This window comes from Podarcis tiliguerta (assembly GCF_965153285.1).
Source record: "Podarcis tiliguerta genome assembly, chromosome: 3".
In the NCBI taxonomy this organism is placed as follows: domain Eukaryota; kingdom Metazoa; phylum Chordata; class Lepidosauria; order Squamata; family Lacertidae; genus Podarcis; species Podarcis tiliguerta.
The window spans coordinates 62,046,821-62,062,839 of record NC_139536.1 but is presented as its reverse complement, the minus strand read 5'-3'; the positions used below and the strand labels follow the sequence as shown (position 1 = coordinate 62,062,839).

Sequence of the window (16,019 nt, the reverse complement as noted above, 5' to 3'; positions counted from 1 at the left end):
CATTGTAATGGAAAGCCAAGGTCTTAATTGCTGAAGTTTTCAGGGAATACAGATTTCCTAGCAGATTAATCTACAATAAAACGAACTTGCATAGTTTCAGTATTGATCATTTGATATCATTTGCAGCATTAGCCTTGAATTCCAACCAAGCAATGTCACACACAACCCTTTCATGCTTTTTTTACTGACAAATGAACAAAAATAAAAGTTCACAGACTGTTGTTATTATGGCAGCACACCTACAATTCATAGTTTGTCAGCATTTCCATTAAAAAAACCATGAATTTCAAAGTTTTGTTACTTGGCCATAAAAGTTTGCTCTGAGTTGAACTGTATGCTGGAGGTAGAAATTATTTCTCCCAATCTTGATCTTTCAATGTACTTAAAATGGTACATATGTAAAATGGATCGAAATGGTAATTTCTAAACTTGCTATTGTGAAGTTGTGGATGATGTTAAAAAATTAAGCCACTAAATATTTAGTCTTGCTTTATAAACATTTGTCTATTGGGAGGCTTAGAGTAGAGGTGAAAGAGGCAGAAGGTGGAACCGGACAATATTTTAATTTCACAATTGCAGCAAGGAGCTAAGTATACTTGCAGAGCTCAGTTTTCTCCTGTGTAACCTTCCTTGGCCAAGCAGAGGGGGAAGAAAAATGAATAGAGGTACAGGACATGCACAGAGAACTCTTGATTCTTTCGTAAGAGCCTGTTGTGGTACTGTAATGTGTGCTTTGGCAAGGAAAATGGGGCTCCAATATGCCACATTAGGAACCCAACACATTTGGGTACAAGACAGGGGCTTTAATGTGCTTTGCAGCATTTATATTTGGTAAAGATGAATTTAGCAATTTAGTAAAGCAGGGAGTTATTTAACAGATAAGGAAGTGAAGCTGAAAGGCAGTGGCTTAACCAAAGTCATCAAATTCATCAAGGGATTTGGCCTAAGCTTTTCCAGCTTTAAGGTCCAATTCATACTTTATGCAACAAACTTGTTTGTATACACCCAGTTGTGCAATGCTAAACATTATAAAAGGATGAAGGAGAGTTGTACATTTCTGAATATTCATGGCCGCGCAGCGGAAATATTCCAGGAAGCCACAAATTGGACAGCTCCGCATGCTTGGGCAGTTCCAGTGGTACAGATTATTTTACAATTTAGCATTAAAGAAGCAACTTATAAAAATATTCATTTCTATCTCAATAAAAGCTTAGCTGTGAAAATAATCATTTTAAGCATTAACGCCACAACTGACACTGTACCATTCACCAAAGCTTTTTTTTTAAGTTTAACAAACAACACTATATTAAATAGCTGTATTATTTTAAAGTGGAATACTACTTTATAATTTCTTTGCAAAGTCAACATGCAGCAAATCTAAGTCTAAAAGTTTTAGCATCAAGCAAATGTTATGGTCAAGTACAATCCCTGAAATGAGTTTTTTTATAAAATGAAAACACTGACACAACCTTCACTATAGTATTGCAAACACCAACGCCATTGTACTTTGCTTAAATATCAGTTTGGATAAACTTGTTAAATTAAAAAAGAAAAGACTAAAGAGGTCAAAGTTGAAATATATAAGCAGACTACTGTGGGTATTAAATAAGTTGTAAATTTATGTCCATCTTCCCAAGGAATTTTTTTCTTTGCTTTTTTTTTTAGCTCAGCCCATTTGGAGACATAAGCTAAAAGAGTTATTGGGTTTTTTTAAATGGAGGCTGAGTATGACCTTTCCTAGTCAAGTTGAATTTTTACATAAATACTTAAGTGTGCTAATATTTAGCAAACCGAGTTTTCTTTCACATTGTTATACAAACAGTTTTTCTTTCTTTTCAAGGCAAGGAAATTTTATAGTCGGAACAAAATTGACTATGGCAGTTTGGGTAAGTCATGGGTAACTCAAGCCAATTATTGAACTGGCTTCATAAGATCCTTTTTAAACTACACAGCATTCTTAAAACCTCAGATTGTTTAGGAAGTTAACCGTTTCTTAGCATGTGATGGTCCCACCAATTTCAAGCCCTGGCCAGATGTGTATTCTCGAACTGGAATCAGCGGCTACAAAGCAGCCAGCGTATCGTTAGTCACAATACAACAGTAAGGTTGTGAACATACCTGAGCAATGTTCAAGGTCTAGAGCATTGGAGGATGGGCAGGACAAGACAGGACAGAACAAAAATAAAGAAAGAAAAAAAGAAAAGACAAAACAGTGACTATGAGGCCAGCCTCAAGTTACCCCAAGTCAGACCAGGCCCTCCCACATGGTAAGGCAAAAAGAAAGGGAAAAAAAGGGGTGGGGAGTAAAGTAAAATAAATAAATAAATTAAAAAGTTTAACATTAAACCATTCATTACCATTGACGGTAATGAAAACATGCCAAGGCATTTCACAGACAAATTCAATAGACTAGTGATCTAAGCAGCACATCTACCACCACCACCACTGCCGCCACCCCTCCAAAAAAGAGGGGAACGTTTGTCTGCCATAGGTTCAGGGTATATTTGAGGCTGGCCTTATAGGGGAAAAAAGCAATGCCAATATATATATGTATATATATATTTAAAGTCTCTACTTTTCAATTTTGAAACCTTTAAAGCAATATATAAATGATAGGAATAATAGTGCCCAATTAACCTAAAGCAATAATACTGAAGGTGTGTGTGGGGGGCGGGGAATCATGATCTGATCCTCAACTGTTTTGCTTAGTTAGCTATAGCAAAGAAAAAGAGAAAAGAAAAGTGCAGGTTCTATGCAAAACAAAAGGCATTACAGCACAATACAGTACCTGCTTGTTTAGACCTAGCATATTGCAGACCATATCTCTGGAATAGGGCTGCTCCAGCACATACCGCAACAAAGCAGTCTGGGGCTCAAACAGATCCTTGAAAACAAAAACAAAAAACATACAAATACCAACCCTTTTGACACAAAAACATTTAACAGCTGAAATTAAGATTCCCCATCCGATTAAAGCATTACCAGCGACAGACATTGAGCAGGCTCCCTTCTTCCCGCTAACATTTATATTGCATGACTCTTCCTTCAGGTATTGCTCCCTCTGATGGCAGGAGTTGGGGTAAGTGATTTAATGCTCTAAGACTTAACAAGAGTCTTATTTCAGGTTACTGCCATAACTATTCTCCACCACCACCCCCCGCCCAAATTATTACCTATCAATACAAGAGTAGGCAATAAATGGCAGCATTTTTAGATGGGTGGGAATGGAAGCTTTTCACAGAAGAAGAAACTCATCTGCTGTGATGCAGAATCACCACCGGCTTCATTTCCCAACTTGCATGAACATTCTCGCTGTCTCTCTATTCCTGCAGGTTATTTTATTCTTGCAGTCTTATTAGCATGCACTAAGAATATTTGGCTACACCTTCGATCACCTCCAACTTCACCACGGAGACAGTACGAAAAGGACCCATTTGATTTTCTGGCCGACAGATATGAACAATGGGGTACAGTGAATATTGGGGGGGGGGGGGAGAGCTAAGGTGGTTGAACACAACTTACCTTTACGTACCGCTTGCTGAATTTATGCAACAATAAAAGTGCAATACTTTTTAGCTATCACGGCTGCTTGCTTGCAACTTTTCAAAATACCTAAACACTCCAAAGCGTTTCTTGTAGGGGTCCGCGAGAAGTTTGGGCAAAACAGAGAACCAGAGCAGCTGCTATTTCTACCAAACTATAAGGAAATGTCACCCCAGGAGCCATTTTCCCTGGATAGCATTAGTCACTCCCTCCAGGAGGGTTCTGTTCTTTGGCAGAGTCCTCCTGTGACATCAAGAACAGATGAGGTGGCAACACTTGCATGCTCACTAGGCAGAAATGCAATTTCCTATTATGGGTGAACCCTCATTGGATGTGCTCTGCGCAAGGAGCTTCTGAAAGCAGCTGGCAGCAATAGAGTAAAGCAGTGGGTCACATTTATCAAGCAAGAATACTGGGTTTGCCTGTATATAGTTGACACGTTCAATTCAATAGCCATGTGCAAGAAGCCCAAACAGGCTTTGATAGGGAGCCAAAATTCCAGCTCCATACCAGCCCTACTACTCTGGTGAAAGGAAGGTGTAGTAGGGCTTTGCTTTCGATTCAATGCGGCACTTCACAGATGCTCCAAGTGCAAGGCCCAGCGCAACTGCAGGGACAAGCCCCTCCCACCTTCACAACTCAAATTCCCACACATCTTGCCTCGTTTCAAGCCTCCCCAAGGGCCAGCGCAAGGATCACTTTCTCACAAGTTTCTGAGCATTTGCAGAGCCAGGGTTATGTTCAGGTACACACCCCTGCTTTCATAAGCTCACAAGAAGAAAAACAACAACGATAACGTGCTCTCTCTTTTTAGGACCCTGAGAAAAAGCTGTATGCTTCTTTAGGAATCAGAACATGCAATCAATGGTCTAACCCTCAAGAACATTTTAATGCATTCTCAAAATCGCATAGGCACCAGCACTTTAACTGGTCTATGTGAAAAAGTTCCACAAATTGTTCCCCCTCACATTTCTAAATTAGAAATATGGCTTTCACATCTGTCACATGCACATATACCTTATCATATGGCAAAAGGCCTTTCAGGGGGAAACGAAGAGTTGTAGGATCCAGCTTCCATGAATTGCAAATAGCACCAGAGTTATTTACTACAGGAAGGAGGCTACATCGCCCTACATGTATTGGAAACCAAAGAGAGAAACCATGAGTCACAAAGTATACCTCTCCCTAAATCTGCAAGGCATAAAAACCCTAGGATATTGTTAGCCAATTCATTTTGTATACAATAGAAATACTAGTAATAGGACTTTGATTGTTCCATGCCTATAGGCATCTGCGTGAAGTTACCACAGATGCTGCATTTTTCAAGCCCCAGATCAGTTTATTTACTTATTTTATAAAAAAATATTTGTATACCGCTGTATCGTAAAGAACTACCAGCCGTTTACAACAATATAAAAACAGATGAGCAAATGATAAAATCAAAACAAGTTAAAAGGCAAAAAAAATAATTAAAAACAAACAGCAGCAGACCATCGTGGGGGATGTATTTAATTGTCTGCGTAGGTCTGGCAGAATAGAAATGCTTTCAGCAGACATTTGAAAGTTGGCGCAGGAGGAGCCAGCTGAATCTCTAGTGGCAGGGTGTTCTACAGGACTGGGCCAATGACAGTAAAGGCTCAATTTCTCATTGTTCTCAACCAGGAGCTCCCACCAGCAAGCAGGCCGCTGCATTCAGCACCGGTTGGCCCTCCCGAATGAGACCCAAGGACAGCCCCACAAAGAGCACATTACAGTAATCCAGCCTCAAGGTTACCAATGCATGGACGACAGCAATCAGGCTATCCTTAGCCAGGAACCTGGGTTTAGCTGGTGAACCAGAGGAAGTTGGTAAAAGGCCCTCCTAGACACCACTGCACAAGTGGTGTCAACATTGGTTCTCACCACAATGATCAAGTTTTGGAGCACTGCTCTGCTGGGCAGACTATAATGCTTGATCCCAGAGACCACCAAGAGGCAGATTAAGGGCATGCAGGAATCAGTGGCACATCTAACTAATCATCAGACAGGCTATCTGTATTTAAACATTATGGGCTAGAAATTGCACATTAGATCCTTCACCTGCTGCCAACAAAGCTAACAGTACATTGCTATATTTAGAAACTCTTACCACAGATGGAATTTATTCTTGCTGTAGGTCTGAAGGAATCCACGAAGTCCGATACTAGGTTGCCTAACAACTTAAAAAATAAATAAATAAAACTGGAAGTCAAATACCCAGTTGAATTTGCACCCAACAAGCAAATTACTTTAACCAGTACTATGAGATTAATCCAAATGCTACAAATATTCACCAGTAAGTTATCAAAATTTGAATTAAGAACTAGATCAGCAAAACTGGCTTCAGCCACTAACTGTTACGTTATCCAAAAAAGGGCAAAGCAGTCTTTAGCCTGCCTTCTTTCAAATGTCAACAACAACATTAACTAAATCTCTTCACATTATAAACCTCCACTGTCCTTTCCTGTGTACAAAGGAAGATAAACAAACAAGAGCAATCAGCAAACATGCATAAGGGGAGAACTCTTGTGTGCAACATCAGATAATAGGATTATAAAAAGGAAATGACAGACATACACAAATTTTTTTATGGTAAATAAAGGACCTATTCTTCACAAAATGAAGATGCAGTGAAATAAGAAATGCAAAGCATTTCTGTAGTTTCCTTTACAGTACAATCGTTCTAGGATGCTCTACAGTAAGTCTCAAGGAGCGACTGGTCAGGGACTAAGCTTGCCTGGATAAAACATCTGAGTTGCGTATTTGTGATGGTGATGAAATCCTTTTGATCAAGGGCTATGCTGTAAGAACTTGGCACACTGAACCTAGATGTCGTTTCCCTTTTGTAATAAACTGGTCCCATACTACTCCTTATGGTCCCATTTCCCATAAGGAAATGAAGGATTTTGTCCTTTTAAATATATATCTTAAGCCTTACCCAATGTGGAAGTTTTCCTTCGGGATACAACTTTCGGATCTCTGTGACCGCAAAGTAGGCAGGTAATAAACATGCATTCCTTTCCAAAATGTAGGCAACTACCTAGGTAACAACAAAGAGAGGAAAACTGAAGAAAAAAATTGTTTACAAAATTTAGAGAAAAGCAAGTGAAACACAGTGAAATGTTGCCATATGGAGCAATCCTGTTCATGGTTCCAGCAAGCTAGTCATACCCAGACCACTGCCCCAAATTTCTGTCTTCCCCTGGCCACCGAACAAGCTCAGTCTTCATTGGGTTGTGCTCCCTATAAACCTTGCAGTTCCCCCAAGCATTTTGTACTTGTTTTATGAATGTAATTTTATTGTTGATTTTATGCTGTTCCCTGCCATTATATTTTTTCTTAATGCTGGCAGTATAGAAATTTTTGCAAATAAAAATAAAATAAAGCATGGCACTATCTGCCTTCTTGTTTCTCAGTGACCTCATTCTGGCTCTATAGCCACCAGCACTTAGCACCTGTGTTTGTTATTAGAGGGGGCGGAACAGAATGGAATGAAGGATAAAACAACATCAGAATGAGGAGATTTGGTTGCAATGTTTCAGACAAACAAGTTTCAGTTTTAATTTTACGCTCAAACTACGATGAGGTGCTCTGACATCTTAGAAGGCTAAAAATGGAATTGTTGAAAGGATGCTAACCATCTAGATTTTTAAAGCAGTTAGCACTCTTAGTTGAGCACATTGAAAATACTATATCCAATATTTTAAAATTTCTTTCAGGAAGGCTGAACAACAAAAAAGAATGTTTTTCTTCTGGACATAACATGCTAAAGTACCACGGTGATTGGACCCAAACTTCATATTTTAATTCACTTTCTTCTTTTTTTTAGTAGTTGCAATGCTTGCTTTGCATAAAGATTTGGATATGTTGTCTGAATATCTCAATGGACCTTTAAGAAAATCTCCTGTCAAGAAGGTGCTACAGATACACTACTATTGCACTCTGCACAGAGAATAACTTTCTCTAGTAGATGCATGTCAGAGGAGCCAGTGTGGTGTAGTGGTTAAGAGCGGTAGTCTCGTAATCTGGTGAACCGGGTTCACGTCTCCGCTCCTCCACATGCAGCTGCTGGGTGACCTTGGACTAGTCACACTTCTCTGAAGTCTCTCAGCCCCGCTCACCTCACAGAGCGTGTGTTGTGGGGAGGAAGGGAAAGGAGAATGTTAGCCGCTTTGAGACTCCTTAAAGGGAGTGAAAGGCGGGATATCAAATCCAAACTCTTCTTCAGATAAACTTTCTCAGAGGTCAGTTTTAAGGCAACCAAAGATTAATTGGCTTTTAAACCAAATTGAACATGTAAATTTCAAAAGCTTCCCCAAAGCCTTGTTTGACAGACGTCTGCAGTTTAAAATAACTTATTGTGTTATTGCACCACTTCACAACTTTACCTCTCTTGCTGCTAAAAGTTGCTGCACAACAGCAGAGCTCACTGTGTTGGGAATAGTTAGGATTTTTTCTAGGATACCCTTCAAAAGATCTCGCACACCCTATAAAAACACAGGAAAAAATTATATAGATAAAATCTGGGAAAACATAGTGTACATGTTTGAATTTTATAGAAACTGAAGATACACACACTGATATAGGATTTTTCAGTCCTTAGAATTATACTGATTGTCATCCACTTTCTTAAAGCAATGAATACCATATACAGATTCATCCAATGGGTTCAGCTTCTCTTGCCACCCAAATGAGGTTGACTGTTACAACTACACATTGTTTCCCAGGAGCTAGTATGGAAAACCGTGTGAAGAAGTAAGCTACTGTGCATTGATTCTCCTGCTGGATGTTGGGTGTAAGTTTATCATTGTTGAATGCCTCAATTTAGCTATAAACACACAGCTTCCAATGCTGCAGTGGAGACCAAAGTACAATGTTTGAAATCTGGTCCTACAGATCAGATATGCATGCAATGATTATGATCCACAGCATCACAGCACAGTTACTATGTTGATATACTTTGCACCTGTTTCGAGATGATGAAAAGGCGTGTCCCCTATCCACTGTTTGGAATTACTATGCATAATTATTCCTATGTGAATCCCACCAGTTTGGGAAACCTATAATTCAAAGTAATTTTTGAGTGGTCAACTATCAACAGTGTTGGCAATCAGAAAATCTGGATTAAAAACATCGGCTCAAGTACTGGAATCATTAAGTGTCCTCAAGAAGCAATTTTTCTATCTCTGTTTCAACTCTACTCTCTCAACTCTACTCTCAACAGATATAGTAAATGATAGCCTACATCATACAATTACTGAATAAGAACAAGGTATAGCAAGGGTGATCCCAAGCCTCAGGATAAGGTAGGCATAAATTTAAATAAACAACCTAGAAAACTGTTTGTAGCCTATAATAGCAATATAAAAAGCACGATGAAGTATTGCAACAGAGATTTTTAAAGACCATTACCTTGTAGTCTACACCACCGATTATTTTTTGGACAAGCTTAAATGTTAGAGACCAAAGCTGTGTCCTTTCCCACTCTAGGTTATCAGAATTTAGCAGAGATTCACAAACCATCCTGGAGAAATTGAAAACAAAAGTGAGTGATGTATTTTCCAAGAGAAAGTTGTCAGGCTCCAAGTATTAGTGCATAAGAGGACAATACTTAAGCACCCAATTTTCCACCATGCTTTTCCACAGGCCCAGTTTGTCTGGAAGAAACGTACCTTGGTGGAAGCAGCCCAGTCTCCACGGCCATTGCTAAACAGTCATACAGAAAAGAAATTCTTTTAGGACTATGCTGGCTATGTATGAACCTTACAATCCACTGAACACATTGTTCATGAGATTCCTGTAAAAGAAAAGATAAACATGTCAGTAATTCAGATTTCATAAACTTGAAAAGAGATTGGGAGCAGGTAAATATTTACAGTAATAAAACCTCCAAGCAAGTATCTTTAATAATTCCTGTTTGTGAAGAGGATGGAAAAAGATTCTCAAAACAATTCTCTGGAAGACCATTCAGTAAAGTCCATTACTATTAATCTAGTCAAGCAACCCAGATTACTGGAAAGAATGGGAGTTGGGAGACTGCTGAGATTTGAATTTGGAGTTGTTTCATAAGGACAGCAAGGGCCTAGGAAAGTGCAGAATGGTGCGGTGGGTTCTATCCTTCTTGCTATGCCAGGCACATGCTGGTGTAGCTCAGGGGTCCAATGGCAAGGCCCCTTGGGGGATCTGCAAGGCTTAGAATCAAATGAACCTGAAGCCTCCAATGGGCCTCCCTTACACTCCATTCTGGGACCTTTCCCCTGTCTACTGCTGGTAGGACTGCCAGCAGGAGCTTCCTGGCCACTTGTGCTGAGCTGGTTTAGGAACAAAATGTGAGCAAGCGGGTATCTGATAGAGGTGTGTAAAATTGTGCAAGATGTGGGAAAAGTGAATGGAAAGAATTTTTTCTATCTCTCTTCTGACACTAAAACTCGGGGTCATCCAATGAAGCTGAATTCAGGACAGATAAAAGTACTCATTCACATGGTGCATAGTTGATGAAGTTTGCTATTCCGATATATAATAATGGCCACAAACTTGGATTATTTTTAAAGGGAATTTGACAAATTAATTGAGGATAAGGCTATCAGTGACTACTAGCTTTGATGGCTGTGTACTATCTATTGGAGGCATTATGCCTTTGCACACCAGCTGCTGGGAATCACAAGTGGGAAGAGTACTGTTGCATTTATGTCCTGCTTATGTGCCACAGGCATCTCTTGGGCCACTTGAAAACAGGATGCTGGACTAGATAGACCTTTGGTCTGATCCAGAAGATCAGTGATCTTGTATTCTTATATTCCTGCTAAGCCCAACATATGAGCAGAAACTAGGAACAGCAGCTTATAAAGCAGAACTGGCTGGGTGGTGCACAGAGACCCCAAGACAACATTCTGGCATCTTAAAAATAAAACAGCACACCCTATTAATTAGCTGAACTTCAGGACCTGCCTGGGGCTTTTAACTATTGGAAGATATCTGAGATCTCTAAACAGCAGACATTCCACTCACAGAGTTACTGGCATTATTGTATAGAATTATGAAAACCTGATCTGTAAGTTGATGAACTGCTTTGGGAAGCTTTGGGTGTTGTTTCTAAAAAATGTCAGCAACAGATGAATTACTCACCTGAGAAAGATTGCTCCAGAACTGTCTAAAGGCTCCCAAGCAACTGATCAATTTGGTTCTCTCATCTTCAGGAGTGTCCATAAACATGCTGTAGAAAATAAAACCACAATTATTATTATTATTTTGGGGGGGACACACATTCCATCATCAGAAAATACAACAAGATGTTTGCTATCATGCAAGCAAATAGTTTCAGTGCACTTACCCAGGAAAGGCTTCTTCTATGACCTCTGTTTTCTACAAAGGGGAAAAAACAAAAACAAAGCAAGTTATTGATGACAAACGAAACTCGGCTTCTCCCCTACATTTCCTCTACCCTATGTTAAATCAACCCCTTCATGGATCACTGCCTTGCCGTGGCGAAGGGGCTTGAATAACTCAGAGAAGCTGGGCTGGATGAATCCCTAGCCGGAATTAAGATTGCCGGAAGAAATATCAACAACCTCAGATATGCAGATGACACAACCTTGATGGCAGAAAGTGAGGAGGAATTAAAGAACCTTTTAATGAGGGTGAAAGAGGAGAGCGCAAAATATGGTCTGAAGCTCAACATCTAAAAAACAAAGATCATGGCCACTGGTCCCATCACCTCCTGGCAAATAGAAGGGGAAGAAATGAAGGCAGTGAGAGATTTTACTTTCTTGGGCTCCATGATCACTGCAGATGGTGACAGCAGTCACAAAATTAAAAGACGCCTGCTCCTTGGGAGAAAGGCGATGGCAAACCTTGACAGCATCTTAAAAAGCAGAGACATCACCTTGCCAACAAAGGTCCGTATAGTTAAAGCCATGGTTTTCCCAGTAGTGATGTATGGAAGTGAGCGCTGGACCATAAAGAAGGCTGATTGCCGAAGAATTGATGCTTTTGAATTATGGTGCAGGAGGAGACTCTTGAGAGTCCCATGGACTGCAAGAAGATCAAATGCATCCATTCTTAAGGAAATTAGCCCTGAGTGCTCACTGGAAGGACAAATCGTGAAGCTGAGGCTCCAATACTTTGGCCACCTCATGAGAAGAGAAGACTCCCTGGAAAAGACCCTGATGTTGGGAAAGATTGAGGGCACAAGGAGAAGGGGACGACAGAGGACGAGATGGTTGGACAGCAAGGTCTTTACCTGTCTCACATCTCATGTCATATGTGACATCAGGTTGAGAGCTGGTGGCTGTGGCTTGGCCAAAATGGCTTCATGGGCAAAATGGGAAGGCCTGGTGGGCCTCTACCATTGTTACAGGATGAAGAACCAGTTAACTAGAGCAAAACTCCATCAGTTTGGGGTACTCCTTTCTCAAATTTTTCAAATGCTCCTAGGAAATCAGTTGAGAAACCATCAGAGTCTATTGCAAGAATCTCAACTAAAACATCCACAACATTCAACCTCTGCTTAAAAACCTCCATGGAAGGAATGCCCACCACCTTCCAAGGGAGTCCATTTCACTGTAATAAAATTTTTTCTGATATCTCCCTTTGGGTGCTCCTAACCGAAATCAGCACTGCTTTGTGAACCCTTCCCTTCAATAGATACCATCCAAAAAGCATCATACTCCAGCCCCAGCCTTCTACCCCAGAGACATTCTTGGCCTTACTACCACTCCACTTTGTCCACATAGTGTCATTATGTAGCCTTGTATTTAACAACCTGCAGGGCAAGCAGGAATTCCATGCAGGTGAGGGGGATGATGGAGGAGAGATGTATCACTCGATTCCTCTTCCACCCCCACCCCACTTGGTTTCCCTATTAGCATGGAGGAAGAAAGGGGAATAATTTCATCCACAACCAGCATGGAAATGCAGTGGGCTAAGCATTATGATTATGATTATTATTACCTTAAGAAGCCTGTGCTTCCATGGTGGTTATAGAGTGGGCATCTCTCCACAACAGCCTGCATGGAAATGCTAGTAGCCTTATCGCTTTCTTTTTTAAACGGGTAGTAGTCCTTATCCAAAAGCCGTTTTCAGGCATTCATCCAGGACACATGCATACGTGCAAGTTCCCGATGCTTGTAAGTACGATCAACCAGATATGTTTGCAAGTCCTCTTCAGACTTCCATGTTGAAAACACACACGTCAGGGTAGGTGGAGCAGATCACCTCAGTAACATAGTAATATAGGCTAACATGTGCAGCCCATCCCTTTAAATCTTTGCATGCGTCCAGAGCGAATATTTTTGGGGTTGCCTCCAAGCGAAGCTCCCTGCGTTGTTCTTGTTGGGAGAGAGCGCCACTGGAGCTGCGGCCCCCCTTCCTCTCTCCTGGCAACCTGTGGCCCTCCGTGGATGTGACTGGGCTCCGGCTCCCCGTCAGCCAACACGGCCGCTGGCCGGGGGCGCTGGAGCCCGGCAGCATCCATGGAGGGGCACCGCTGCTGCGCTTCCCTTTCCCTCTGCTCCCTTCCCTTTCACGACACGGGTCTTGCCCGCCTCAGCCCGCCAGCGCCTTCCTTCCGACGACACGCAGCCACCCACTGTCCACGCGAGCAGCTTGGAGCCGCGGGAACTCACCACCACCTCCTCAAAGATGCTCTGCAGCTGCGTCTCCATCGGGACCGCCATGACGCCGGCGGAGGAGGAGGCCTCCTCTTTCGCTAGGAGCCGGCCGGAAACAAGGAAACTGGAGAGCTGCGCACCGGAAGCCGCTTCCTTTCTTATCCGGGTCGCCGGCGCAGCTACGGCGTTTCGGTTCCGGAACCGCGGGCTCCAGCCTGGCGAGGGAGGCGGGAGGCGGCGGGGCTCTTTCGGCTGGGCCAGGGATGCGAAGCCGGTCCCGGGTGGGTGGGTCCTCCGAGTTCCATGGAACTCGCTCTCAGGTAGACGGGCCGCCGCCTCGTTCTGCAACCTGTTCCTAGGCAGGTTCCCTTGGCTCCACGGGTATTTCCCGCAGAATTATTGTTTATTATTCTTAGACTTATTAGTGGTTATTCGGGAGTAAATGCTAGCCAGCAGCGACCGTGTGAGCAAATCGAGGCTGTCTCACGCCACTGAGAAAAAAGCTCTGCAGGTGTGCCATGCGTGGGACATTTCTACGGAGAGAGGAGTTAGGAGAATGTAAGAAGATGCCCGGCCTGTAGAGTTGGGATGCCGGCTTGACCTTAGTATACAAGAAACACGCGGAGAACAACTGGGCCTCGACCCAGTACAGTGGTACCTCGGGTTACAGACGCTTCGGGTTACAGACTCCGCTAACCCAGAAATAGTACCTCAGGTTAAGAACTTTGCTTCAGGATGAGAACAGAAATCGTGCGGCGGAACAGACCTCCGGAACGAATTAAGTTCTTAAGCTGACATACCACTGTATATGTGAAGGAGCATCTCCACCCCCATCGTTCTGCCCGGACACTGAGGTCCAGCTCCAAGGGCCTTCTGGTGGTTCCCTTCCTGCAAGAAGTGAGATTACAGGGAACCAGGCAGAGGGCCTTCTCGGTAGTGGTGCCCGACCTGGGGAATGCCCTCCCATCAGATGTCAAGGAAATAAACAACTATCTGACTTTTAGAAGATATCTGAAGGCAGCCCTGTTTAGGGAAGTTTTTAATGTTTGATGTTTTATTATGTTTTTAGTGTTCTGTTGGGAGCCGCCCAGAGTGGCTGAGGAAACCCAGCCAGATGGGTGGGGTATAAATAATAAAGTGTTGTTATTGAAGCGATTGATCGGCATACGGGAGAAAGGACAAAACGTATAATATAGAGGAATGCACTTGACCAGCGATTTGCTTTCCTGCAGATCCAGATGTTGCATACTTTAAAAGATGGGGTTTTCTGTTGACAAGCAAATTCAGCACCCATATGCTAAGTACACAAAGTTGAATGCTGCAGCTATGGTCTCCAAAATACATCTCCTTGGCGCCACGTTGTCTTGTTATAAATAAGGAAATCAATCCCGATGAGCAGATTGCTAACTGGAAAGCTTTAGAATTGCTCTGGTGGATGTACAAGTGGAAGTTGCAAGAGAGTTTGGCTAACTTTGTCATGATGTTAAGAATCTTTTTAACTGTTGCTGTTTCAACTGCCAGTTTTGAAAGAAGTTTATCGAAACATCAAATTAATCAAAATGAATCAGAAATCTACAATGAGCCAAGAAAGACTGAGTAACTTACTTAGCATTACTGTCTATTTAGAGAGATTTCATTGTAGATTTTAATACAGTACTGTTATTGAAAAATTGACACAAATAAAAACCAGGAAATTTTATCTTATTTATTTTTTTAAATTTTTTAAATTCAAAATTAAAACAAACATATTATCCAAAAACATATCATCCTTGGTCCCCCCCTTTTTTCTCCCCCCCACCCTCCCCCACAAAACCCACCCACCCCCAACTTCCCTCAGTTCCAGTCTTTGGTTTCTCTGAGACTTCTGTTTTCTGCATGTTACAAAGTTGTATAGATCCTCAAACTATTTAGCTGATTATTATCAATAAAATGTTTGTGAATGTTTATTCAAAACCTGCCAAGGAGTCCAGTTCACTTTGTTGCGTCTTCAAATACTTTGTAAAGGGTCCCCATTCATCTTTAAAGTCACAGTTATCCTTGTCCCGTAGCTTATACGTCAGTTTTGCCAGTTCTGCATAGTCCGACAATTTATCTTGCCATGATTCTTTAGTTGGGGTTTCTTCAGTCTTCCATCCTTGTGCTATTAGAACTCTTGTGGCTGTAAAAACCAGGGAATTTTAAATAAATTGGAGTTTACTATCATTAAATGCATTATACTTTCATTACATCAGTATTTTCTTAAAATAAAATACATGTGCTTGCTGGAAAGGGGTTCAATACTGGACTGGTGGAAGGGACTTGGAATGCTAACAGTTCACAGGTTAGGAGGTGCAATACTTGATTGTCATATTTACAACTTCACAACTATATGAAAATGATGTACAGATGGTATATCACACCAGTACAAATAGCAAAAATGTACAAAACCGGGTCAAATATATGCTGGAAATGTAAAGAAAAAGAAGGTACTTTTTATCATATGTGGTGGGAATGTAGAGAAGTTTTTTTTTAAAAAAATGGGAAATGATATATAATTAATTGAAAAAAAATGTTTAAAATGACATTTGTAAAAAAACCAGAAGCATAGGGATTGTAGGACAAGACCTGCCAAGAAAAATAAAGAACTTATTTATGTATGCTACAACAGCGGAAAAAGTCTTGTTAGCACAAGGATGGAAGAATGAGGAAATCCCAACGAAAGAACAGTGGCAAAAAACCTGGTGAGCTATGTGGAACTGGCTAAATTGACATGTAATAATAATAATAAAATTTTATTTATATCCCGCCCTCCCCAGCCGAAGCCGGTCTCAGAGCGGCCAACAACAGTAAAATGATACAACATTCTAAAAT

General features: G+C 41.4%; 1 protein-coding gene across 2 annotated transcripts in view; it reads right to left on the bottom strand.

Annotated features, from left to right (window-relative positions):
* MED23 (mediator complex subunit 23) overlaps positions 1–13,329 on the bottom strand; it is a 41,623-nt gene extending 28,294 nt beyond the window's left edge. The window contains exons 1-11 of one of the 2 annotated variants that reach the window (XM_083434777.1): positions 13,185–13,329; positions 10,892–10,923; positions 10,687–10,774; positions 9,234–9,358; positions 8,974–9,085; positions 7,950–8,048; positions 6,500–6,601; positions 5,672–5,741; positions 4,561–4,673; positions 2,789–2,884; positions 2,119–2,136 (exon numbers count right to left, since the gene is read on the bottom strand). In XM_083434777.1, coding sequence (XP_083290903.1) covers positions 2,119–2,136; positions 2,789–2,884; positions 4,561–4,673; positions 5,672–5,741; positions 6,500–6,601; positions 7,950–8,048; positions 8,974–9,085; positions 9,234–9,358; positions 10,687–10,774; positions 10,892–10,923; positions 13,185–13,235 — 906 coding nt within the window. In that variant the 5' untranslated portion in view covers positions 13,236–13,329. The remainder of the gene's footprint in view (positions 1–2,118; positions 2,137–2,788; positions 2,885–4,560; positions 4,674–5,671; positions 5,742–6,499; positions 6,602–7,949; positions 8,049–8,973; positions 9,086–9,233; positions 9,359–10,686; positions 10,775–10,891; positions 10,924–13,184) is intronic. The other variant, XM_083434778.1, reaches the window with a different exon arrangement.
* Between the last annotated feature and the right edge of the window lie 2,690 nt (positions 13,330–16,019).